This window comes from Symphalangus syndactylus, chromosome 6, assembly GCF_028878055.3.
Source record: "Symphalangus syndactylus isolate Jambi chromosome 6, NHGRI_mSymSyn1-v2.1_pri, whole genome shotgun sequence".
In the NCBI taxonomy this organism is placed as follows: Eukaryota; Metazoa; Chordata; class Mammalia; order Primates; family Hylobatidae; genus Symphalangus; species Symphalangus syndactylus.
Genome location: NC_072428.2, coordinates 49,903,315 through 49,927,756, shown reverse-complemented (window position 1 = coordinate 49,927,756; position 24,442 = coordinate 49,903,315). Strand labels below are relative to the sequence as shown.

The 24,442-nt window shown below is 51.7% G+C and overlaps 1 protein-coding gene across 7 annotated transcripts; it reads right to left on the bottom strand.

Moving 5' to 3' along the window:
• Positions 1-8: 8 nt before the first annotated feature.
• On the bottom strand, positions 9-24,320 carry APBB1 (amyloid beta precursor protein binding family B member 1). Of its 7 annotated transcripts, XM_055282605.2 has the most exons (15): positions 23,855-23,974; positions 15,196-15,930; positions 8,524-8,699; positions 8,365-8,421; positions 8,196-8,281; positions 8,022-8,085; positions 7,453-7,602; positions 6,959-7,086; positions 6,854-6,859; positions 6,454-6,568; positions 6,225-6,309; positions 5,870-5,953; positions 983-1,098; positions 668-844; positions 9-586 (listed from the first exon to the last, which is right to left on the bottom strand). In XM_055282605.2, exons 2-15 carry the CDS (start codon positions 15,914-15,916, stop codon positions 419-421), a joined length of 2,133 nt encoding a protein of 710 aa, XP_055138580.1. In that variant the 5' UTR covers positions 15,917-15,930; positions 23,855-23,974; the 3' UTR covers positions 9-418. The 7 variants fall into 7 exon arrangements, with proteins under 7 accessions (XP_055138580.1, XP_063497251.1, XP_063497250.1 ...); XM_063641181.1 differs by lacking the exons at positions 6,854-6,859; positions 23,855-23,974 and adding an exon at positions 24,212-24,320; XM_063641180.1 differs by lacking the exons at positions 6,854-6,859; positions 23,855-23,974 and adding an exon at positions 24,212-24,289 and having other exon boundaries at positions 8,524-8,714.
• Between the last annotated feature and the right edge of the window lie 122 nt (positions 24,321-24,442).

Genomic DNA, 24,442 nt, shown 5'->3' with positions numbered 1-24,442 from the left:
GGCACACAGCAGTGCAGACAGACTTTATTAGTGATATCAATACAGCAGAGGTGCCCATGGAGCAGGGGGAAGGGACCCATGCCTGGACCAGTCCCTTCCTCCTTCTGCCCCTGCTGGGTCCCAGGAGGATGAGGCCTAGCCTGGACCAGTTCCTCCTGTTCCACCTGAAACACGTGGGGATGGAGAACCAGGGCTGGCCTTGCTTCCTGCTTCTCCTGTTACCACTCCAGTGTTATGACTTCCTTGAAGGGATTAGATCTCTCCCTCCCCAGCTCCTAGGCAGGGAACCCTAGCTACTGGGGAGGGGCATATTTGGGAGACCTGAGGCCTAGGAATAGCCTCTAGACCCCTCCCTGACCCACACCCTTTAGTTCCCTGGGGCCCAACACAAGCAGGTGGAGGGAAGGTGGGGGCTTCTTCATGGGGTATGGGCCCCCAGGCGTTTGGGCTTCAGGGAGCCCCAAAGCGACTGAACACCCCTGCGGACAGTCCACCCTACACGCCGTGCCACAGACTCAGCAGGGGGTGCTGGGAGGCAGGAGGTGGAGGCCTGGGAACGGGCATCCAGGCACTTCTGGTAGCGAAGCTGCGGAGGCAAGCAGGGCAGTCACTCTCCAGCCTGCCTCACATGGGGCCACGCCACCACCACACCACCCTACCAGCTTACCATGCACGCAGCCTGCACAGCCTCTGAGAGGCTGGCAGCATTGGGCTCGCACCAGAACATGTGACAGCAGAAGGAGGCTGGGCCGGCAGCCATGATGAATGCAAACGTGTGGACGTCTCTGCCCACGGCCAGGAAGGAGAGGAAACGTACCCGACACTCTCCCAGCACTGCCTCTGTCTGCATGGAGGGAACTCAGTTAAAAAGGAACACCAACCCCACACTGTGTTCCACATCCATCTTAGCAGCTCTTCCCCCTCACCCCCAGTCTCCCCTCCATGGCAAGGCACAGCCACGACTTCTACCCCAGCTCTTTACCTGCTGGTGCAAGATGGTGAGGGTAGCAGGGGCCACGCTGACATGACTTGGGGTCCATTGTTCACGGCTGCTGGAGGACAGGACTGACTCGAGGGCCCCATTAATCACATCTACCCCTAGAACATATGGACACAAGACACCACTGAGGGTAGACAGAGGATACCCCAGCTCTACCCTAGACCTCTAGTTCCACCCAATCAAACCCAGGGCCTTTGCCCCATCCCCACTTTGCCAGCCTACATCTTGGACAATGCTGTCCAAGTATCCCTTCCCTGGGGCTCTCCTCCCCTGGCTTCAGTAAGTGGACATTTTCCTACTTTCTAAAGTCTTGAATCCTAGGCTAGTTATTTTCACTGGCTCTGCCTATTCCTCCACACTTCTGAACTGACTGACCTCTCAAAGTTCTGACTTCCCCAAATCGTGCCCTCTCAGCGCTCATCACACTCAGACACCACATTGCTTCACACCACAATAACTCCCAAATCAGCCCCTACAGGCCAGTCCTCTCCCAAGACCCAATTATTTTTTAAGATATCTATCTGAGGAGTGATTACTCTGTATCACATTGTACTAAGTCATTACAGTGTATTACCTCATTTGTGCCCACACAACAACTTCACAATAGGTTACTTTGTTTCCATTTTACAAATAAGGAAACGGAAGAGATAGGTAATACGCCTTAGGTCACATCGAGGAATGGGGACCTGAGCTCAGGCAGTCTGATTCCAGAGCCTGGGTTCTTAGCCATGCCTTTCTCCTACTTCTTCTCTATATTACTAATTTTCAGAACTAGAAGGGCTTTCAAGATCTTAGTTCTACTCAAGAATGTCTATAATGTGCTCAAGGGCCAAGGAACCCAAGGTTACTGACTTTCAGATCAATCAACTTTCCCTTATAACACATGGCCTCCTCCAGCTCAAACTGCTGTTAAACATTTCCCCTCATGGATCCCACTTTTGCTTGCACACAGCAGAGCACCAAGGCAGGAGCACATGTTGTGGCGCAGGCATCAGTTCTAGTCCCCACACTCATAAGCTGGCCATGTGATCTACTGTCTCTGCACAATGCCAGTGCAAAAGGCACATGCCTCTGTGGTCCACTCCCAGGCCCTCTGCCCCTTTTAGTGCCTCTCAGCTCCCACTAGGAGCGGACCACGTGGACTCTTTGTGGGCAGAGGTCAAATGTCTTCCTTGCATGTCTTCTCCCATCTTGGCCTTGCTCATCTGACTTCTGGCTGGATCAAGACCAAACTGCTCCCAAAAGCATACAAGTCTTCCAAAAACTGGCCTCACCGGAGCTGTCAAGCTTTGTATTTTACTGCTCCCTGAGCTTCAGATGATTTGTGTGGCATTATTAACAACTAAGCTTGGCAAATGGCCTGTAAAGCAGATGGGGATTACAAAGCAAGAGAAGAGAATGCCCTTGAGGGACACAGACTGCAACTGAGGGAAAAGCCTCTGTCTTGAGTGCCCTTTCCCCGCTGGACTGAGAAACTCCAGACTGTCATCCTTCAGGGCTCCAACTAGGTGCTGTCTAGGAAGCCATGCCTGCTGCAGGGCAGGGAGAGGACAACTCTGAGACAACTCTTACCATAACATCTTGTAACTGCTGGAAAACTTTTTCCACACTGGGCTGTGGCCATCTCAAGAACAGAAATGGAATTTAATTCATCCCTCTGTCCCCAATTCTAACACAGGGCTTATCTGCTGAAGAAATTCCAGATGCATGAGCAAGTCACTCTCAAGGCAACAAGAGCAAATGCACCCAAACTGGTAAAACCAAGTGTCACAGAAGTGGATGGGCCAGGTCAGGTAGCAGAGTGCTTCAAAAGCCAGGCAGAGGGGTGTGATGTTTATGACATTTAGGCCAGGGCAATTGGAAATCTCAAAGTTCAGGTGTGTGAAAGGGACATCATAGTCAAACTGCTGAATAGATGGGGCTGTGGAAGATGGAGCCTGGCCTCAGAGTCTTGGGAAGTTTGGCAGGGAAGCAATGAAAGCAGTGGACCAAGGTATGGAAAAAGGCTGTCAGATTTGATAATTCAGGACTAAAACCTACACTGTGACCTTGACCTCTAGCCCCACATGCAATCTCCCTTATCCTGCTGTGCTTTTCTCTTCTTCTTTTTTTTTTTTATATCAGTTGTTGCCTTCTAACATACTCCATGGTTTACTCACTTTACTGTCTGTCTCTCCTTGCTAGAATGTCAGCTAAATAAAAGCAGGGATCTTTGTCAGTTTTGTTGATTAATGCATGCCAAGAAGCTAGAATAGTGCCTGACATGTATCAGGCATTCATTACCACTTGTTAAATAAATGAATTATTAATGAATGAATATTGCAGCTTCTGGAGGGGCTAATGTTTAAAAAGGAGCATAAGATGAATCAGGAAGTAAGTTTAGAGACCACTTGTCCAAGTGGAGCAATCAAGGGTCACAGGCAGTTGATCTGGCATAGGGAGGATCAGAGTCAAGTGGTAGATGGAAGGAAGCACGTATGGGAATGGGGGTAACAACTGGAAGAGCCAACAAGGGTTTAGAAGTTGAGGAGAAGAAGGAGGAAAGCAAAGGCGTAAGGATCAGCATGCTTTTCTCACCTCCAGCTCCAAGTCTTTGGCAGTGCCATTGAATCCAAATGAAATACCCACTCCACTCTGCAAATCCAAGCCTTCTTTCAAAACCTCAGTTCAATCCCCACCATTTCTAAGAAGGGTCCCCTCTTTCAATGTAAGATTTTGGACATGAAACTCAGCACGGTATAAAAGAAAGTGCAGAGAATTAAAGATGACCAGGGTTTGACTCCCAGGTCTAGCTTTCCTGGCCGTGTAATCTGAAGCAAGTCTCATTTATTCATTAATTCATTTTTTATTTCATTCATCAAACATTTGTTGAGTTCTTCCTTTGTGTCTTTTGACATCATACCCCACCACTTCTTCTTCAAGTAGCCTCTTTTCTTCTTCCTGCCTCTCTCCTGCTGTCACTATCCTTGGCAGTTTCATCCTCTACCCATCCATTGAATGTTGGAGGGCCTCAAGGCTACGACTAGCTTCATTTCCCTTCTCACTTCAGGATGCCCACTTTCCAGGGTCAAGCTACTCTACATCCATGGCTTTGATTACCTCTACAACCCAATAATGCCAAAACTTCTATCTCCAGCCCAGAACTCTCCTCTCAGCTCCAGATCTGTGAATCTAACTGCCAACCTGACTTTGCCTCTCAGTTTCCCCAAAGGCACCTCAAACTCAGCATGTCCAAAAGTGAGCTCACAATCTCCACACCCAAATTGGCCTCTTCTAGCATCTGCCACCTTGAAAGAAATAATCCACTATCCAGAAGGTCCAACAGCCAGGAACTTAGGAGTCATCCTTGTCCCTCACCCACATTGAACCAATCACTAAGGCCTGTTGACGATACCTGTCTAAACAGCTCTTGAATCCACGCACTCTTCTTCAGCTCCATTGTTGTCCAAGATACTCTCATTACTGGCCAGGACTACTGCAAGAGCCTCCTAACTGAGCTGCTCACATCTACCTCCACCCGCTTAACAGTCCCCTCCATGAAATAGCCAAAGTGAGCTTTCAAAATTCAAATCTGATTAAGGCAAGTGCACTCTCGGAGACTTCAATAGCTCCTTGCTGCCCTTAGGATGAAGAAAAAATCATTAACATAGCCCCTGAGGTCCCTGACCTGGCCGTCTGACCACTGCCCAGCTGTCGGCCTCATCTTGCACTGGCCTTCTTTCAGTACCTTGGAAGTGCCAAAGTGCCTCCCACTGTAGACCTTGATCTTCCCCTATCCCACCCCCAACTCCATTCCACTTGACCACATTCACTTCTATTCATTTTTTGGATTTCAGTTCAAATGTCACTTTCACAGGGAAGTCTTTTACAACCTCAGACTAGATGAAATTCCTTTGTTATATCTTGCTACTTTCTCTCAATGAATAACTCACACATTTATTTGTGTGATTATTTTATTAATTCCTGGTTTTTTTCTACCATAACCTTCTATAACCTCTATGAGAATGGGACTGTAGCTACTGTTCTCCCTGTGCCTAGTCCAGGGCCTGCCACATGGTAAGCTTCAAAGGGATTTGTTAAGTGAATAAACAAATAAATAGCAGATACTAGGAAAGCACTGAAATATAAGAGTTAACCAGATCAGGCCAGGCACGGTGGCTCACGCCTGTAATCCCAGCACTCTCAGAGGCCAAGGCAGGTGGATCACTTGAGGTCAGGAGTTCAAGACCAGCCCTGGCCAACAAAGTGAAACCCCGTCTACACTAAACATACAAAAATTAACCAGGCGTGGTGGCAGGAGCCTGTAATCCCAGCTATTCAGGAGGCTGAGGCAGGAGAATTGCTTGAACCCAGGAGGCGGAGGTTGCAGTGAGCTAAGATCACGCCACTGCACTCCAGCCTGGGGGACAGAGCGAGACTTGTCTTTAAAAAAAAAAAAAAAAAAAATTCTTTGCAACAATAAAGTATGTGACAATTATGCTCACTGTTTCCTTCTCCAGATGCTCCCAGCCCACAGCTAGTGCTGTAACACTAAACCCAGCTACAGGCTGCTGTCTGGTATCTCCAGTCATCTAACATCTGCCTCCCAATCCCACCAAAGCTTTTCCATGGGATGAAGGAGTGGGGTCTCCCTTTGTGCCTGGTTCAGTACCACTCACGTGGTGCTCAGCGAAGGCATGCTGACTGCTGCTATAGGCAGGACAGGAAATAGAGCTAGGACAGAAGTACAGGGAGGTGGGATGCATTTTAAAGGGTAGGGAGACACCAAGCATGAGGAAGGTCTGGTAGAAGAAGTATTAGAAGGTAGAGGGTAGCGGCAGAGTTTTGGGATCAAGGTAGCAGCCCCTGGGTATAGAAGGACACACATACCAACAGGTTTAGCAACAGGTACATTCCCCAGGTAATAGACTTGGAACTTCTGGACCAACTCATTCTTAGGCGCTGGGAATTCCACTATGGGAAAGAAGAGAAGGTTGATCACGGTGGCAAACCTTGCTCACCCCCAGCCGCACCAGCAGGGCATAAGCTGGACACTTGCCCAGCCGAGGCCCTACTTCCATCTCGTCCCCTGCCTCCCTTTAAGCGGAGTCCGTCCACGTATTGGAGTATTCAGTCTTCATGTGTGCATTTTTCTATCAGCGCTGTCCAGGAGCTCATGCCTTTCCTTGGGTCACCCACCTTTGCCAACAAAGCTGAGCTGGACCTGGGGGGTTTTGACACTGACCTTGGAAAGGGACATCCACAAGTTTAGAGTGGTCCAGGGAGAGTCCATTTACCAAGCAGCGGGCATTACGCCGTTCGGCCATGATCTGAGGAAGGAAGGGAGGCGAGGAGCCAGGGAGAATCTATTAGAGCCTCATTGCCCTGGGGCCCCCCAACCCCACTCAGTGACCCCACCCACACCCTTGTAGAGCAAAGGTGGCAGCTAGTCCAGGGAGTGGAGGGGGCCGTGCCTTAGAGCAGATCTCATGCAGGCTGGTGGCGATGTTCTTGGCGGGTGCCTCACAGCGAAACACGTGGCACTTCAGCATCTGGGTCAGCTTATCACGAGCTACGTAGGCAAAGTCCCTGTTGGGGGAGGGGCACCTCAGTGTCTCCCAGTACCATCCAGTGCCGAGCCTGGTCCCCACCCCACCCACGTCCTCCCTGCCCATCACAGCTCCTCCAGGGCTTCTGCCCACAGCTGGTCCCCCATAGATGCCGCCTTCTGGAGGGAGGGTAGACAGGCAAGCATGCTGAGGTGGAGGGTAATGGTGGAGCATAGCGGGTGGGAAGGGGCAGGGCAGAAGAGGGGAGCTTGGGTGCTTCCAGGCATCTGGTCCAGGTGCAGGAGGGGGAAAATAGGCATAGTACCTCTCTCTGGGTCCAGCAGCACAAGAGAGGCAAAGAACAGAGTTAGAGAGGAGGACTCTGATGCTGGATGAACTCCCACCCTGGAATCCCAAGCCCTATTCCCACCTTCCACTGTCCCGCCCGACGCCCCACACGCGGATGCTGATGATGGGTTGGGCGTGCAGCAGTGCCTGGCTCTGTGGCTCCACTAGCTTTAGCGTCTCGTCCTCCAGCTGTAGTAGCAGATCCTTTCCCTGCAGGACCAGAAGCAGGCACTCAGTGGGACTCCAGCCGGGATAGTGGCTGATCTCTGACCCCTGCAGCTCAGGGGATGTTAGCCACAGCTCTGGGGCCCCTGCTTTGGTGTCAGACCACCCACCCTGCAGGCTTCACTCTAGTGGAGGTCACGTGTCATCTCTCACATTGACTCCACTGTTGTTAGGCTACCATCTCCCAAGGTTCTAGCCTGGGGTTACTCATCCATCCCACAGGGCTGCCACTTACGATGGGCCAATATCCCCCTTTCCCAGCCTGCCTGTGGGCAGGTCAGACCTCCCATCTCTCATAATTCCCTTCATACTCTCACAGTACCACCCCCCACCCCCAGCTCAGGTCCTTACTTCCCCCCAGCCCCCAGACATGGGGTCATGCAGGTTGTTTTTGTGGTAAGAGAGCTGACGGATGCAATTGTTGACTGCCACACTGCTGCGTCCAGGGGCCAGCTCCTCCTCGGTCATCTCTACCCAGCCTAGGGAGCGCACGGCGAAACACTGCCAGACACAGAAGAGGGGCAGGAGGGAGAGGATCTGAGTCAAAACTGGAGAGTTCCTGACTACAGAGTGTGGCAGAAGGCAGGCTGTTCTGAACTAAGACGGAGAAGCTCCCCAAACAGGATGCGGTTAGGGAGAGGGGGATGTGGTTAGGGTGAGGGAGATGTCAGATGAGACCCCAGCTAGTACAAAAAAGCACCTGAACTAAGACGGCAAGGGCCCCCAACCTGGCTGTTGGGCTGGTTGATTTAAAAACCGAAGTGCCTTCAGCTCAGACACAGGGCTCTGTGCTGAGACTGGAAGAACTCCTAACTCAGGACCTGGGGAACTGTGCTGAGACCCCTCAGAGCATAACATTAGGGGCTGTCCTACAAATAAGAGGGCCCCAGACTCAGAATGGGTGTCAGTCTTGAACAAACCTTGATCCCTGGGTTGGTATTTCGTGGGGGAAGCTTCTCCTCCTCTTGGGGCAACGGCTCTGGGCTGAAGGCAGATGGTAATACTTGGCACAGGGCTCCCACAAATGGAGCTGTCCCAAGGCCCCTTCCAGACAGATCCACCCCACTGCCAGCCCACCGCATCTGGCAGCTCACCTGAGGCTCTGAGCTGGGAAGGTCAACGTCCCCTCCTCAGGTTCCTTCAGTCCCAGCTCCATTGGGGCCTCACCACTGGGTTCATCCTTGGGAAGGGGATTGAGGAATCAGGATCAAAATGATGCCCCTCCGCCAGCTATCCCATGGTAAAGCAGGTCCCCTTACCCACCTTCCAAAACTCTCCATCCTCAAAGCCTTCTCCGTGAGCAAAACCTGTCCAGGTGAGCTAGGAGGAGGGATGGGAGTAGTGAGCAAGTGTCCTATCCTACTCCAGCAGCACACACTCCCTCCACCCCTGGCCCAAAACCAACAGGCCTGTGAGCCTCACCTGGGACTCCTCTTGGGGGCTGCTCCCCTGTGAGGGGGAGGCCCGGCCGGGGGGTTCCCACTGGGTGGTCCCTGTTGGGATGTGCCAGTAATAGGTCCCTGAGGTGTCCTGGACCCTCATCCATCCAGCCGGCAGGTCGGAATCCGTCTCGAAGGCGTTGGGGTTCCAGAAGGAATCTGCCAGGTGGGAGGCTTGGTGAGGGTCAGCCTACCCAAAGAGCAGACAGCCGGTGCCTATGCCCGGTCCCCTCTGAGACCCCATGGTTGAGAAGGGGTGGAGGAAGAGCTATACCACAATACAGTTCCTGCTTCTGCCTAGAGCCTATAGTCTGGAGTCACCACATGTGGGGCCACCAGTAGGGGACATGGCTCAGGTCTCCTCCTGGGCCCTGTTGGTGGCTAATGTGGCCACACTGCGGAAAGGAGGAAGGCAGGCAGGGAAGAAGGAAGGGAGCAATGAAGGTTGGGTGACCCCAATTAACCTCCTTTCATACATATCTATTATCTCAGTTAACACGAAGGTGAACACTTTCTAGCTCCTGCACACATACATGTATACACAGACACACAACACATATAAGCCCTACCACACACCTGTGCAGCCACAAACACCAGGGTATGCAACACAGAAAATGCCAGCACAGATGGCAGGTATCACACACAGATGCACATGTATGTGCAGGGGCGAACACACACAAACTTTAGCCATACACTTATGCAGACACCACAGAGGCGTGTGTGCATGCAGCTAAACATATGAGCCCCTGCCACACAGGTGTGCAGATACCACACCACAATGGCCCCTAACACATGTGTTGGTACCACACACAGGCGGACCCACACTCAGACACACGGCATACGTCAAACCCTGCCAAATGTGTGCAGACACCACAGACGCTCACTTCCTGACCCTTGCTGCACACAGTTGCAAGCAAACATGTCATGCACATACACACATACCTCGCATCTGTGTCATACACCCTTGTCTGCCGGCAGAGCCATACCACTCCATCCCTGTAACCCGCTCATGCGTCCTCTAACTCTTCTCTCCCTGTCAGCCCCACCCCACATGATGCCCAACCTCATGCTGCCCCTCACCTGGGCTGCTGTCCTGCAGGATGATGGCCAGGAAAAAGTCCTGGGAGAACATGGCGCTCATTCCCGGCCCCTCCTGCCTCCACCCTCCCTCCTCACAGCCCCTCCAGCCCAGCCAGCTGGGCTCACAGCCTGGTGCTGGGCTGCAGAGAAAAGCTCATCCCGCCCCCTTCTCACCAGGGCAGAGCGTCTGCCAGGCAAGATCCTCCCCCGCTTGGAGCTTGCTAGGGAGGGGCCAGGACCACCATGCTAGGGAATCTCCTTCGGGGGTGGGGAAGGGAGGAGAAAGGGAGGTTCATGAGACCCCAGCCCCTTCTGCTCACACCTCTTCTTCCTCACCCTGGCTCCTCTCCCCAAATCCTGAATCTCCATCCCACCCTCCAGTGGTTACCTCAGTGCCTAAGCCAAGCCCAGTCTTAGGGATACCAGGAGACTCAGCCCCTCAGGAATACCCCAGCTGCCTGGGGCCCTGCAGAGCCTATAGCTGTCAGCATAAATAGGGTGTGGTTTCAAGGCCTTCAGGGATCCCACCCCTGTCCAGGACCTGCACAGCAGTTTGAACCCAAAGGTGGGCTTTGAGGTCCTGAGCCCCAGCAAGCTTGAGGCTGGAATTGGGGCTTCCCGGCACCACCCCCCACCCCTCACCTGCCAGGGCCCAGCTAGGCTGCAGCGTCTCCTCGGCAACCGCAGCACCAGGACCGGCTGGGAGCGCCCAGACTGCTGACGTGGTCCCGTTACCAGGGAAACCAGGAATCCTGACTGGTCCAAGAGGCAGTACTAAGGGACAGGCAGTCCCAAGACCCCGGCTGCTGGGCAACCAGACACAGCGGGGCTCGGAGTGGGCGTGGTTACTCCAAGGTGGCTGCACACCTGATGAGAGTTATTCAGGCAGGGTGCTTCACCATCCTCAGCTTCCAAATGACGTGGGCCCACAGACATCCAAAGAGGAGGGGCTCTTGCCCATCCACCTTCTAGGTAGCCATCACCGCCTCTCCTCACCCCCACTTCCCCCTAACTCACACTCTATGGAATAAGGTTTTCAATAGGCACCTGAAACTTAGCTGAGGCTCAGGGAATACCTGCTGTTCCCCAGAGACCCTCCATTGCCTCAGGACTCTCCTGCTAAAACCTTCCAGGAACACCACACCTAGGGCCTCCATGTCCTCCACAGCCACATCCTGCTTCATGAGGGCTGGACACTTCTGGAATCTGGGGACCAGTTCACCATCTCCTGACTGAGTCACACACACCAATCCATCTGCCATCCCTGTCAGCCTGTACCCTCCTGCTTCAAAGAGCTTCATCCTTCCGATCTGTCCTGGAAGGGCAGTTTCTCCCCCCTTGGCCATCTGGGAGGCCCTTCTGGAGCTTGGCACATCTCCCTCCAAGCGCAGCCCACCCAGGCCTTCGCTTTCACACACATGCATTTATTCCAGAACGCACACCTTCACTCCTGCATCGATTCACACAGACATTTACACATAAAATATATTAAATGTTCACGTATCATTCCTTCCTTCCTTCATTCATTCATCCACAAATGCCTTAGTGGTGAAGCCAGGTGTACTCACTTGCTCAGGAATCAGTAACTGACTTAACGCTTTCCCCTTCTCTCCACCCCACATAACTAACATAGCCCAGGCTACTAGCACTTTTTTTTTCCTGGATCATTGCAAAAACATCATAACTAGTCTTTCTCTTCCTGTCTGGTCTCCTCCAATCTCAGCTGCACAGTACAGCCCAAATGATTCTTCTGAGATGCTAAACTAATCAAGTAATTTTCCAATGGAATCCTCTTAATTGTTTTGTCACTGCCCTCAGGATAAAGTCCAAATTCCTCCCCAGGTTTTATGTGCTGTCATGAACCCCTGTCTGCCTCTCAGCCTTACATCTGGCCACTCCCCTTCTCTCTCTTTGCTTGGGACATGCCCCCTTGTCCTCTCCCAGCCCACCTCCCTTTCTCTCGATTTTCACCTGGCTATCACCTACCTCTCCTTCAGACATCAGTATACAGGTCCCTTCTCAAAACTGACCCATTGCCCTCTCCCCCACCACTCTCACAGGCAGGGTCGGGGCCCCTGCTGTACTTCCCCAGCTCCAGAGAGCTCATCGCACTGATCATAACCACCTGTTTCTTTCTTTGTCTCCTCACCAGGCTGTGAAGGCCAGGAGGTAAGAACATCTTTGCCCCCATAGTATACATTTCCAGCATTTAGGATAAGGCCTGGAGCAGAGTATGAATTCAATACAGGTAGTAAAGTTTATATTCATTCATCATTCATTTAATTCATGAATTCATGCATTTATGCATTCAATCCATAGCTCTAGGAATATCCTACAATAGGAAGGAGAGTATAATTTTTGCTCAATTCTAGCCTCATTTCTGCAGGAGCACAAACCTTCTCTGCAGCCCTCATGGTCATAGCAACACAGTTGTAAAAGAGTAATCAGTGACTTGGCCCCTTTCCTGGGCTGGCCCTCACCTCTATCCTCAATTCACAAAGTCTCCACCAGTGCATGATCCTTGAGAATCCTCTCGCCACTCCAACATCCTTGCTGAGGTCACTGCCCAGCAAACCCGCCCCAGCTGTTCAGCAGTACTATCCCCCTACTCCTAAAAGCTTCATAGGTGGTTCAGAGTTGCAGCCCCTACGGTGACCATCCCAGGGGCAACCGAACAACTAGTCCTCTATTTGGTCACTGACTCACACTCCCTAGTCTTGCCAACTTGCAACCTATAACCTGCAGACTGATGCAAGCCTCAGACAGATTGCCTGTGGCCTGCACAGTGCTTTTTAAAAGATAGAATGTGTTGTTAACGTTTAGAAATTGGGCTATTTTACACCAATATCTAGTTTTCAGTTTCCCTTTAACTGGCTGCATTGAGACTACATTCTTCCTCACTCCAATCCCAAAAATAATCAGCTGGAGGGCAGGAGGGGCTGTTCCTTTTAAAAGGAGTTGAGGCAATGACCGCCAAAGGCCACTAACATCATAAAAAAGAGAGGCAATCAGACTTCGCCTTTAGTAGAAGTATTTAATACCACCTATGAAATATTCTTGCAAAAGCAAAACACAAAAATGCTCAAATCTGAATCTGATCAAGGCTCTAGAACTAACTACCAATTTACAGGAAATCCAGGGGAAAAGGAGCATGGTAAATATGACCACAGGAGAGAGTCTGAAAAATCCAGACCATAGAAAACTCAGGACAAACAACATGATTCTCCAGTTAAAAAACAAAAGCAAAACGGCAAGCAAAAAAGAAATAGACAGAGGGGGAACTTGATCAAACATAACTTTAAGAGATAGATCAGGCCAGACATGGTGGCTTACACCTGTAAGCCTAGTGCTTTGGGAAGCCAAGGTAGGAGGATTGTTTGAGAACAGGAATTCAAGACCAGCCTGGGCAACATAGTGAGACACTGTCTCTACATTTTTTTTTCTTTCTTTCTTTCTTTTTGAGAAGGAGTCTTGCTCTTATTGCCCAGGCTGGAGTGCAATGGCTCTATCTCAGCTCACCACAACCTCTACCTCCCGGGTTCAAGTGATTCTCCTGCCTCAACCTCCCGAATAGCTGGGATTACAGGTGTTTGCAAGCACGCCCAGCTAATTTTGTATTTTTAGTAGAGACAAGGTTTCATCATGTTGGCCAGGCTGATCTCGAACTCCCGACCTCATGTGATCCACCTGCCTCGGCCTCCCAAAGTGCTGGGATTACAGGCATAAGCCACCATGCCCAGCCAATTTTTGTATTTTTTGTAGAGACAGGGTTTCACCATGTTGATCAGGCTGTTTCTGAACTCCTGGCCTCAAGCAATCCGCCCACCTTAGCCTTCCAAAATGCTGGGATTACAGGCGTGAGCCACTGCACCCAGGCTCAATCCAGCCTTTTTAAAAACATGTATCAACTGGATATTTAATGATATTAAGGAATTATTATTAAATTTTTGTAGGTACAATAATGATATTGTGGTGGGTTTTTTTTTTTTAAGAGTTTTATCTTTCAGAAATGCAAAAGTAAACTTTGTTGTTGTTGAGAAAGGGTCTCTCTCTGCCATCCAGGCTGGAATGCAGTGGCTCAATCATGACTCACTGTAGCCTCGACTTTCTCGGGTTCAGATGATCCTCTCAGGTCAGTCACCTGAGTAGCCGAGACCACAGTAGCTGATGCCACCATTCCCGGCTAATTTTTTTGTAGTTTTTATAGAGGCGGAGTTTTGCCATGTTGCTCAGGCTGGTCTTGAACTCTTGGGCTCAAGCAATCTACCCATTTTAGCCTTCTAAAATGCTGAGATTACAGGTGTGCGCCACTGCAACCAGCTGTAAACATTTACAGATAAAAGTATTTGCTTCAGAATAACCTACACTGGGCCTAGGAATGGAAGAGAGCATGCAGGTAGCAAGATGAGTTATGTATTGATAATTGGTAAAACTGGGTCATGGGTAAATCGGGCTCATTATTCTTTTCCATTTTTGTATATGTTTGAAAATGTCCAGAATGAGTTTTTCGAAAGGGGATGGTGCGCAGCCCTAGTCTCATGTGAACTGCATGTTCTCCACAAAGATTGCACAGTTTGGGGTATGGGTATGGTGTCCGCCGCCTGGTAAGGATGGGGGTCTTTCCTAATCTTTCTTAGACCTCCATCTACAAAACTCCAGGGTTTTGGTTGTGACTATAGCCCATTATCTCCACCCTTTGTTCCTCAGCTTTTCCTGTATTCTCTACATGACATTAGAAAATGTGGAGACTCAGCTTATTTAAATGGACATATTTAATGATTAAGCCCTGGAATCCTAGTATCTATTCTCCTCTCCCTACCCAAAGGGTTTTCTTTTCTAACTTTTAGTCAATATCCTACTCCTGACAAAACTGTATCCTTGCAATGGTGCTGGAGCATGTGGATTATAAGCACACAACATTCCCAGTCTTTCCAAACAGACCTCTGTGGGGAGCTGCTGGCTGCTCCCAACAGGCGTGACCTGTTAAAACGGGGCAGACTGGCAACAGAGCAAGACTCCGTCTCAAAAAAAAAAAAAAAAAAAAAAAACGGGGCCGATTGTCCCAAGTGCACCTAAGTGCATTGTGCTCTATGCATTGGCGGCAGCATAACACGGGGCCAAGAGCTCAGGCCTGGACTCAGACCTGGTTTAGATCTCAGCTCTATTGTAATCTCAGCCTGTCTGTGGTCTCGAGAAAGTGACTAAACCTCTCTGGATCTCTTTTTTGTTACCTGTAATATGGGAATAATCATAGTATTTACCTCACAGCTTTATTGTAAGGATAAAGCCTGAAAATGCTGAGCAGACGGCCAGTTACCTAGTCAGTGCCCATAAAGTCCACTTATCAACCATGGTGGCATGCATAATGAATAGATCCATCCATCCGGGCATGCATGATGGTCAGATCTACCAGAATGTCCAAGTACTCTCTGAATGAAAAAGCCTGGACATGGCCTGCTGTGGCCTCAGGGTATGGGCTCTCAGCTCACATCAGGCTGGCACTGGCCTCTGTATGAGAAGCCTAACGTCTGCCCTCACACCCTCCCACATGCCCATGTCAAGCTCCACAAGGTACCTGTGTCCTCTGGGGAGCCATAGGAGGGGCTGCCCTGGGATAAGGTAGCCCAGCTTGAGTCCTCATCACTGGCTGCACTGTTCCGCATGCCAAACAGGAGGCTGGCACTCTTGCTGTGTTCCCGGGGGCCATCTGTAAGGGCTTGGGGCCTGGGAGGGGCCTCCACACTCTCCAGGGGCTCAGGCAGCCCTGGGGGAGAAGATAAGTCCTCCTCCTCCTCTTCATCATCATCCTCCTCCTCCTCCTCCTCGGCCTCCCCTGCCGCCTTCTCCTCTCCCTCATCTGGCCCCTGCTCTTGAGTGCTGATGATCAGGCCAGGTCCTCGTAGGCCTCGGTTGGCCGCGTTGTGAGCTGAGAGCTCCAGCTCAGAGTACAGGTGTATCAGGCCTTTGGGGCCCAAGGGTGCCATCTCAGGCTCCTGGCTGGCCTCCTCTGCCAAGGTCAAGGTCACATTGCGATTCTGGTCACGGTGGGCCGTGGCGGCCCGCCGGAGCTGGTTCTGGCCCTCTTTTAGCCACTTGGCATTGGCGGGGCCTGGCTCAGGCCCACCACCCTCCCCCATGGCGCTGCGCAGGTCCTTGGGTCCCACAGCTGTGGCCTGCAGCTTGGCGTTGAGCAGCTGGTTGTGGGCAGCGTGCAGAGGCAGGGGTAGGCTCAGTGCGGGGCCTCCGTGGCTGTTGGCATTAATGGCCGACTGGCTCAGTGATGACGGAACAGACATGGCCTTGGCAGCTCCTGTGGGGTGGGGAGGGGAGATGCTGTTGAGCCTCTGGTCCAGAACAGCAGCATCACTGCTTCTGCCCCAGGGCTATGCCCTGTGTCTCCTCATCTCCCTGCACTAAGCAGGCTAGCACCCATGGCTCTCTATCCTATGAGAATGACTGAGTTCAACTTCTGTCCCAGCACTATCATCCCCATCACAGTCCAGGCCCAGGTCTGAGGCCCACCCCATCCCTATATCCCCTGCCCTGAGCTTTCTAGGATGGCACAGCTGGCACCTGCTCTGCCCTCGGTCCCACCAGCAGGGCCTCCACACAATGGCTCTCTGTGCCTCCCCACCCCCCAGCTCATCCACCCGGGGCTTACTGTGCCAGGAACCCTGCTAGAGTGGGACTGGCTCGTGTGTTTTGGACACTGATCACTGACTGCCCCTCTCCTGCCACACTTCCATCCCAAGCCCCATCACTGTAAGCTCCTCCGGCTGTGTTCCTATTCCCATAAATCACTCAGCTCAACCAGCCCCCAAGCCCACCCCATACTAGGGACTGTGAGGACAGGAGCAAATAAGCTGCAGAACCAGCCCTAGAGGGCATGGCACTGGAAGGCAGGTCACAGAGGGAGGGTGCTCGGCTGCAATTCATGGCTCCTCTGGCCAGATGAAGCTACATCTTGGTGACAATTTCCATGAAGTAGCTCCCCTTGGGCACCAGTCCCTCTGCCAGCCCTTATAATGCCCTATCCTGGATCACTATGGGAGCCTTTCCCCTGGGCCCTTCAGCTTTTCAGATCTTTGTTTTTTGGGGGTTTTTTGTTTGTTTGTTTGTTTGTTTTTGAGATGGAGTCTTGCTCTTGTTGCCCAGGCTGGAGTGCAATGGCACAATCTCGGCTCACTGCAACCTCTGCCTCTCGGGTTCAAGTGATTCTCCTGCCTCAGCCTCCTGAGTAGCTGTGATTACAGGGGCCCACCACCACGCCCAGCTAATTTTTGTATTTTTAGTAGAGACGGGGTTTCACCATGTTGGTCAGGCTGATCTCAAACTCCTGACCTTGTGATCCACCCACTTCAGCCTCCCAAAGTGCTGGGATTACAGGCATGAGCCACTGGGCCCGGCCCAGCCTTTCAGATCTTTGACCAAATGTCACAGCTTCAGTGAAGCCTTCCCTGAACACCCATTTTAAAACCACAGGCTAGCTCGGCCCCTCCTCAGCAATCCCTAAACTCTTCCCCAGCGCCCGTCACCATCTGACAAGCCGATTTATTATTTACTTTATCTAACGATTGTCTCCTCATGACATAATTTATAATTTCCATGTTGGTGAGGATTTTGCCTTTTTGGTTAAATACAGTATTCCTAGTGCCTAGCGTAGTCCTGGCACAGAGCAGGAACTCCATTAATATTTGTTGAATGAATGTATGAATCAGTCCCCATTTCCTCCAGGCTTCGCTTTGGCATCTCCTCTGCCAGTGTCAGAAAACACTTTGGTTACGTTACTATGCCTCATGGTGCCCCAAACAAGGTCCACCTGCCTTTCAGGTAAGAGGACGTCCTCTTCCACAAGGACAGCTCCCCCTCCAGACCCCTCCCTCTGCCTCCTCACAGCCCTTCGTGGGTCAGCTTCTCCGCAACCATTTGAGTCCCAACTATCCTTCCAGCCCGCCGCCCAGGGACCCACCCTCGGCCCCATTCCATCCTCCCCACTCTCCCTGACCTTCCAGTTGCTCTGCTGCTCTCCTTCTCAGACCCCCACGAGAAAGTGCTCTCTCCCTGGACCCTCACCAGCCCCCGATCTCCGTTATTTCTCCCTGGCCAACCACTGCCCACTTCTCTCTCATCCTGAGCCCTCCATGGAAGCCCTCCTTCAGACAGCCCCTACCACATTACTCTCTCCTCCCTCGATGGCCTCACTGGTTCTCTCTTCCTACCCGACCCTTCCCCCAACACACAATTCTCCCTCACTGACCGTCCCAACAAACACTGCACTGCGCTCTTTCAAATTCCCACTGTACAGACCTTTCTCCTTGATGTCTTATCTGAGAGTTCCCTATCTCCCTGTTCCTCTACTAAGGAGTTCTTTCTTTCCCTGACTCCCCACTAACCCCCTTCCCTCTGTGTGCTCAGCACTGAGCACAGGGGTTGCAGCTGCCTAAGCAAGGCTTGCCCATCTCTCCAGGTGCGGTGCGCCCAGGCTGGAGTGCAATGGCACGATCTCGGCTCACTGCAACCTCCCGCAGCCTCCTGAGTAGCTGGGATTATAGGTGCCCACCACCACGTCCAGCTAATTTTTTTTTTTTTTTAGTAGAGATAGGGTTTCACCATCTTGGCCAGGCTGGTCTCGAACTCCTGACTTCAGGTGATCCACCCGCCTCAGCCTCCCAAAGTGCTGGGATTACAGGCTTGAGCCACCACGCCCAGCCCCATAGCTCACCTTTCTATGTCTCTAGTTCCTCAGACACTAGTGCTATACTGCCCATACATCTGTAAAATGAAAAAGGTTTCTGTGCATGTGTCTGCCTCACGTGTAGCTGTTGATCTGCTCAGTGTGACTCCTCCTGGCCAATGAGAAAACTCATGGCCACTGGAATAAATGAAGAAAAAAATAGACAGCTCTACCTCCTCCCAGAACCACAGTAATCTTCCAAAAATGGAAACCAGATTGTGTCACTCCCTGGTTCAGAAAATTAGAGGGCTCACCACTGCCTTTAGGATAACGCCTGCACTCATTAGCAGAACACCCAAGAGCCCTCTTGAGCCAGCCTCTATAACCTGTCAGACCTCTCCCCACCTCCCGCCTCCTTTATACCTTATACTCTAGCCACATGAACTGTGGCAGATTCTGGAACATGTCGCACACTCTTAAAGCCCCGGGTCTTTGTTTATACTGCTCCCTCGGCCTGGAATTCTGTCTCCCCTTGTGAGAACCTCTGCTTGTATTTCAAAACTAACCCCAGCAGTTACAGCTCCTAAGCAGTCTTTCCTGTTCTCTCCCCACTATCAAGTAACTATTCTCTCTTTCCTGTCTCACAACACCCAGAACCACATTCTATCAGAATATCTGAGACGGTGTCTTATTCAATTTCACATTCCCATTACCAAAGAGAGTGCGCCGTGTGCTGACACAGACTGGGCTGTTGCAGAAGGAAAGGACAGATGAACGGGACAGACACAGTGGGTGGGAGGATCTAGGAAGCTCAGAACTGGCCGGGAATAAATACCAAGAAAGGCTGTGTGGTCCAATGGACTGGAGAGGAGCAAAGGGAGTGTTTGGGAGGGTGTCAGAGAATGCCAAAGGGTCCCTGAGTGGGAAGTAAGATGGGACAGGAATCCTGGAGAGGTGAGGGCTGAGATCTAGGAAAAGGGAGCGAGGGAGGTAGCTTAAACCAACATCTTGGCACAGACACTGTTCAAGAGTGGCATCTCCATGGGTGTCAGGAAGTAGAAGACTCCATGACTCTGCCATGCTCAGAGGACCTTAAGGATGGCAAACCCTTCTCTGAAGCAGTGGTGTACAGAGCCAGGTTTCTCAAAGGTCAGGCAGAGACCAACCTCCTTGGCACTAGGAGATATGATCTGAGAAAGGTGCATGTGCTGTGAGGCTGAAACAGTGAAGAGCCAAGTTGACTTCAGGGCAGCCCCGCCAATCTGGTCACCAGGGCAGGAAGTATTAGAGAAGGAATGGTGAAACTGTTTAAGTGCTGAAGCCTGAGCATCTAGCCTGAGGTGGTGTGGTCACCAACACCCCACTGCTCGAGGTCAAAAAGATGACCTCAGTCCAATTTTTTAAAGAAGGAACACAACCTAATCTCCCCCCTCTCATTGGAGTTACCAAAGGATGCAAAGAGCCAAATGGGTTCTGGCTCAAGGCAGGGAGCTGGGCAGCGGCCTCAAGGCAGGACGTGAAAGAAGTAGCCACTGAGCCTGAAGATCCTGGTATGAGACCACAGGGGTTGGGGTTGAGTCTTGCAGTCAGGAGTTGTCTAATCTGACAGCTTCCCATATGCCAGGCACTGTGCTAGACACAGGGGAGAGTGATTAATACAAAAGAATGGTTCTTCCTCTGGAGGAGTTCTCAGTTCAGGGGGAAACAGTCATAGAACAACTTGTTACAACACAGTGTAACGCCAACATCTAGAACAGTCCCTGGCACCCATAGCATTCCCTATTTGTTGACTGAATATCATGAAGGAGGAAGAGGAGGGCATTACAGGAACCTGGCGCTTACTACAGCCAAGACATCAGCAAAGGCCTGCCTGAGACTAGGACATAACTCTCCACAGGCCACCCCTCTCAGAGTTTGATCTCCCCTCCTAATTCACAGAGGAAAGGGAAGCCATCCAACTGGGGAACATCCTCAAACATAAAAACCTAGCCAAACTTCAGCACCTATCCCTTTCTCTCCTTCCCAAAACCAACTGCTTCACCTATGATTTGGATTCTTCCTATGATGCCTTTCCAGGAATTTTATATCACTGTTTATCTATTTTCTCCTCTATATAATCAACCTCTCCTTCTCAATAGGATCCACTGTCTCCCAACTTGCCCTGACGCTCCTCCAGAGCCACTCACTTCTCTCTTTCCTCCCCCATACAGGCAAACTTCCTGAGAGTTGTCTCCACTCACTGTTGCCACTTCCTCACCTCCCACTCACTCCTCAACCCTTTCCAAACCTGCTTCCACTCCCAACACGACTCAGTAACAGCTCCTACCAAGGTCAACATGACCCCTGTGTCATTCAATCCAACAGACACAGTCCTCATCTTGGTTGTCCTTCCAGCAGCATCTGACCCCATGAATCTCTCATCCAGACTCTATCCGTGGCCTCCACAGTCTCCTCTCCACACTCCTCATCTCATCTCATCTCATCTCATCTCATCTCATCTCATCTTTTACACTTCTTGTTACTGTTTGCTGGGTTCCTAGACTCCTCTGCTGGCTCATCTTCCTCTATTAGCCATTACCTGCTGGAGTTTCTTTTTTTTTTTTTTTTTTGAGACGGAGTCTTGCTCTGTCGTCCAGGCTGGAGTGCAGTGGCGCAATCTCGGCTCACTGCAAGCTCCGCCTCCCGGGTTCACGCCATTCTCCTGCCTCAGCCTCTCCGAGTAGCTGGGACTACAGGCGCCCGCCACCACGCCCGGCTAATTTTTTTGTATTTTTAGTAGAGACGGGGTTTCACCGTGGTCTCGATCTCCTGACCTCGTGATCCACCCGCCTCAGCCTCCCAAAGTGCTGGGATTACAGGCGTGAGCCACCGCGCCCGGCTGGAGTTTCTTATAGCTTATTCTCATGCCCTTTCCTCTTTCTCATCCTATAATCAGTATAAGCATTCATTAATGCCCACAGCTTCAGTTATACACTGATGATTTCCCATTTCAAATCTCCATTTCAGACCCCTCACCTGAGCTCCAGACAAGTACACTCAACTTTCTACTCAACATCTCCACTTGGATATCTCAAGCTAATAGGCCCACTCGTGTTTTCCACTCCCACACACTAACTGGTCCTCTTTCAGGATCCCGGCCCACGGAATGATAGAATCCATCCTATTCTGTGAATCTGAAGTAGGAGTACATCTTGACATGTCCTTCTCCTGCACTTGCTATGTTCAATCCATCTCTAGGTACTGATGATTTCCTCTCTGAGAAAAATTTCTGGACTTCATCTACTCTCCACATCCACTACCATCAAGGACAAAGACCTTAAGACAAAATTCTTTTTTTTGAGATGGAGTCCTGCTGTGTCACCCAGGGTACAGTGCAGTGGCAAGATCTCGGCTCACTGCAACCTCTGCCTCCCAGGTTCAAGCGATTCTTCTGCCTCGGCCTCTTGAGTAGCTGGGATTACAGGCACACACCACCATGAACGGCTAATTTTTGTGTACTTTTAGTAGAGATGGGGTTTCGCCATGTTGGCCAGGCTGGTCCTGAACTCCTGACCTCAGGTGATCCGCCCGCCTCGGCCTCCTAAAGTGCTGGGATTACAGGTGTGAGCCATCACGCCTGGCCCTTAAGACAAAATTCTTAACATGGCCTAAATTTCCTGCTCAGTCTGGCGCCTGCCTTCCTCCTCCCTGCCCCTGGTTTTGGTCACACTGCTCTACAGCCTCAGTAGCCTTCTTCTGATTCCTCGAAGACATGTGTTTTCCTTCTACAAGGTGTTTGCATGTGATTTCCATGCTTCCTGGGACCTCTTCTCCTACTCTGTAAGCTGAATTAACTTCTACTCATCCACTATATTTTAGTGCAAACGTCATGTTCTCAGAGAAGCTGTCCTCGACCCTCTCTCCCTATTCCCGAGACTGGTTTAGCTGCTGCTCTTGTGCGTTCTCAAGGCATCATACAGCTTTTCTTCATGGTACATATTACATTTGTAATGTCATTCTTATTTGATTTTTCTCCTAGATTGTCAGCTCCAAGGACTCAGTCTCTTTTGCTCACAATTATATCTTCAGGACATAACACAGTGCCTGGCATATATTAGGTGCTGAAATCATATTTATTGCATGAATAAGTGATTGGAGGCATTTTTTAAAGGATCACTCTGGGTACTGTGTTGAGAACAGTTAAAGGAAGGTAGGCATGAGGGTATGCTATTAAAGTAGTCAAGGAAAAAAAAAGGTGGTGCCCAGATTAACTTTGGTGGCAGTGACGAAAGAGCGAAATGAATGGATTTGAGAAATATTTAGGCAGTGGATGTGGCAGAACTTGGTGAAATGAGATGCAGAGAGTGAGAGAGGGGTTAATCTCAAGTCTTGCTCATGACTCCAGATTGGCAAAGAGCCATTTCTGAGATTTGAAGGAAGAACAGATTTGGAAGTAGGGTACAGAGAAAACCAGAGAAGATAATTTAGCTTGGAATCTATAGGTTTGGAATTCCTGTTTGTCTTTCAAGGAGATGTCAAGAGAGCAGCTGGATATATGAGTCTGGATTTCAGGAAAGAAGTCTGGGCTGGATATATAAATTTGGGAATCATTAGCATATATGTGAAATTTGAAGCTTTGGGAGTGAATAAAATATCTGGGGAGAAAGAACAGAGAATGAGAGAAGACAGCTCGGGACAGAGCCAAGAGCCTCACCAGCATCTAAAGAGAGGAGGAGAGGAAGCAAATGAGATTGAGAAGAGCAGACAATGCTGTAGGGCAGAAAGCAGGAAAATGCTTCAAGGAGAGTGAGTTGACATACCCACCAGATACTACTCAAAGGTAAAGGAGATAACAGTGTCCACTGGAGTTCTCCACAAGGAGGTCTCCGGTGACCTTGGCCTGAACAGTTTCAGTGGGTGTCAGGGACACAGAGTGGAGTGATTTTAAGAATGAATGGGAAGTAAGGAAATGAAGACAGCAAGCGTTGACTCTGAAGGGTGGAGAGAGCCGGGACTATAGCTAGAGGGGCTCGGAATGCAAGAGATACACAGGCAGATACAAAACAGGTTAGGAATTGGCAGTGGGAAAACTGCTCCTAATCAGTGTTCTTGCCAGTGCTAGGCCTCCTGGCTGAGCTGGGGACACAGCCGCCCCAGGGCACACCCCTCGGTCGCTGAGGGCAACAGAATGCGGCTTGACAGATCCTGGGCCTGGGACCCCTGCTGGAATCGGCGCGGCCTGCTAGCCCACCCCACCCCACGTCCCCTTCCCGGACGCGGGCCTCCCCTCCCCCAACCCCCACTGCCCCTCGCTTCGCGTCCTCCATACCCGCCCCTAGTCACCCCGAGGGGCAGGAGGTAAAGGGCAGCGGAGGGGACGGTGTGAGGGCCCGAGTGGACCCTGCGATGGTGGGTATGAGAGGACGGTCTGCAGGCGCGCGGTGGAAGGGCGACCCGGGGATGGGGGATGGGGCCAGCCGGGGGACCCGGGCTGCCGCGGGGTAGGGGCTGCAGGGTCCGCTGGCCGCTGGGGATCGGGACGCAGCCACCAGGGCTGGGCCGGGGCAGGGTCAGCTCCTACCTGTGCGGCGAGGCCCCGGGCCCAGATGACGGAGGTGGCTCAGGCTGCGGGGTTCGGGCTCCGCCGCGGCTTCTCCATCACAACATCCCCCGCCCAGGAGCGCGCGGGCCGCGGGGCCGCGCCCCGAGCGGCGGAGGCGCGCGCGAGGGGAGGGGGAGGGGCGCCATCTTGGGGCGGGCGCGGGAGCGAGCTCGGCGGGCGCGGCACTTGCCGCAGCTTCTTGGGGGCCTCACCCTGCAGGAGACCCTCGGACTTCGCTGAGCCCCGCGGTCCAGCCCTCCCAGCAGACATCCCTGCAGCCGACTCCCTGGGACCCCTAGCGCGGCGCCATCCTCCACTACTATTCCACAGACTCACCCTGCGCGCCCCGGAGAGCCCGGGTCCCGCATCCACGCCGGGAGACGTGCGGACTGGGCTGGAGCCCGAATGGCGGCGGCGGTGCAGCGCCGCGGCCGCGCAGGGCAGGATTCCGGGGAGGCAGTCTGCTCCGCTCCTGCTGCACCGCTCCCTGACGTCCTGGTGGGGAGGCTCTGAGGACACAGCGTTGCTGATAATAATAGCTCGTATTTATTGACCACTTACACCGTG

What these genes read in the sequence shown, in the direction of transcription:
- APBB1 (XM_063641180.1), bottom strand. Translation starts at nt 15,916, where the DNA reads ATGTCTGTTCCGTCATCACTGAGCCAGTCGGCCATTAATGCCAACAGC. An exon ending in TGCATGAGATCTGCTCTAAG is followed by an intron (nt 6,310 to 6,453) that starts GCACGGCCCCCT and finishes TTCCTTCCTCAG; the next exon opens with ATCATGGCCGAACGGCGTAA. An exon ending in TCACCATCTTGCACCAGCAG is followed by an intron (nt 845 to 982) that starts GTAAAGAGCTGG and finishes CCCTCCATGCAG; the next exon opens with ACAGAGGCAGTGCTGGGAGA.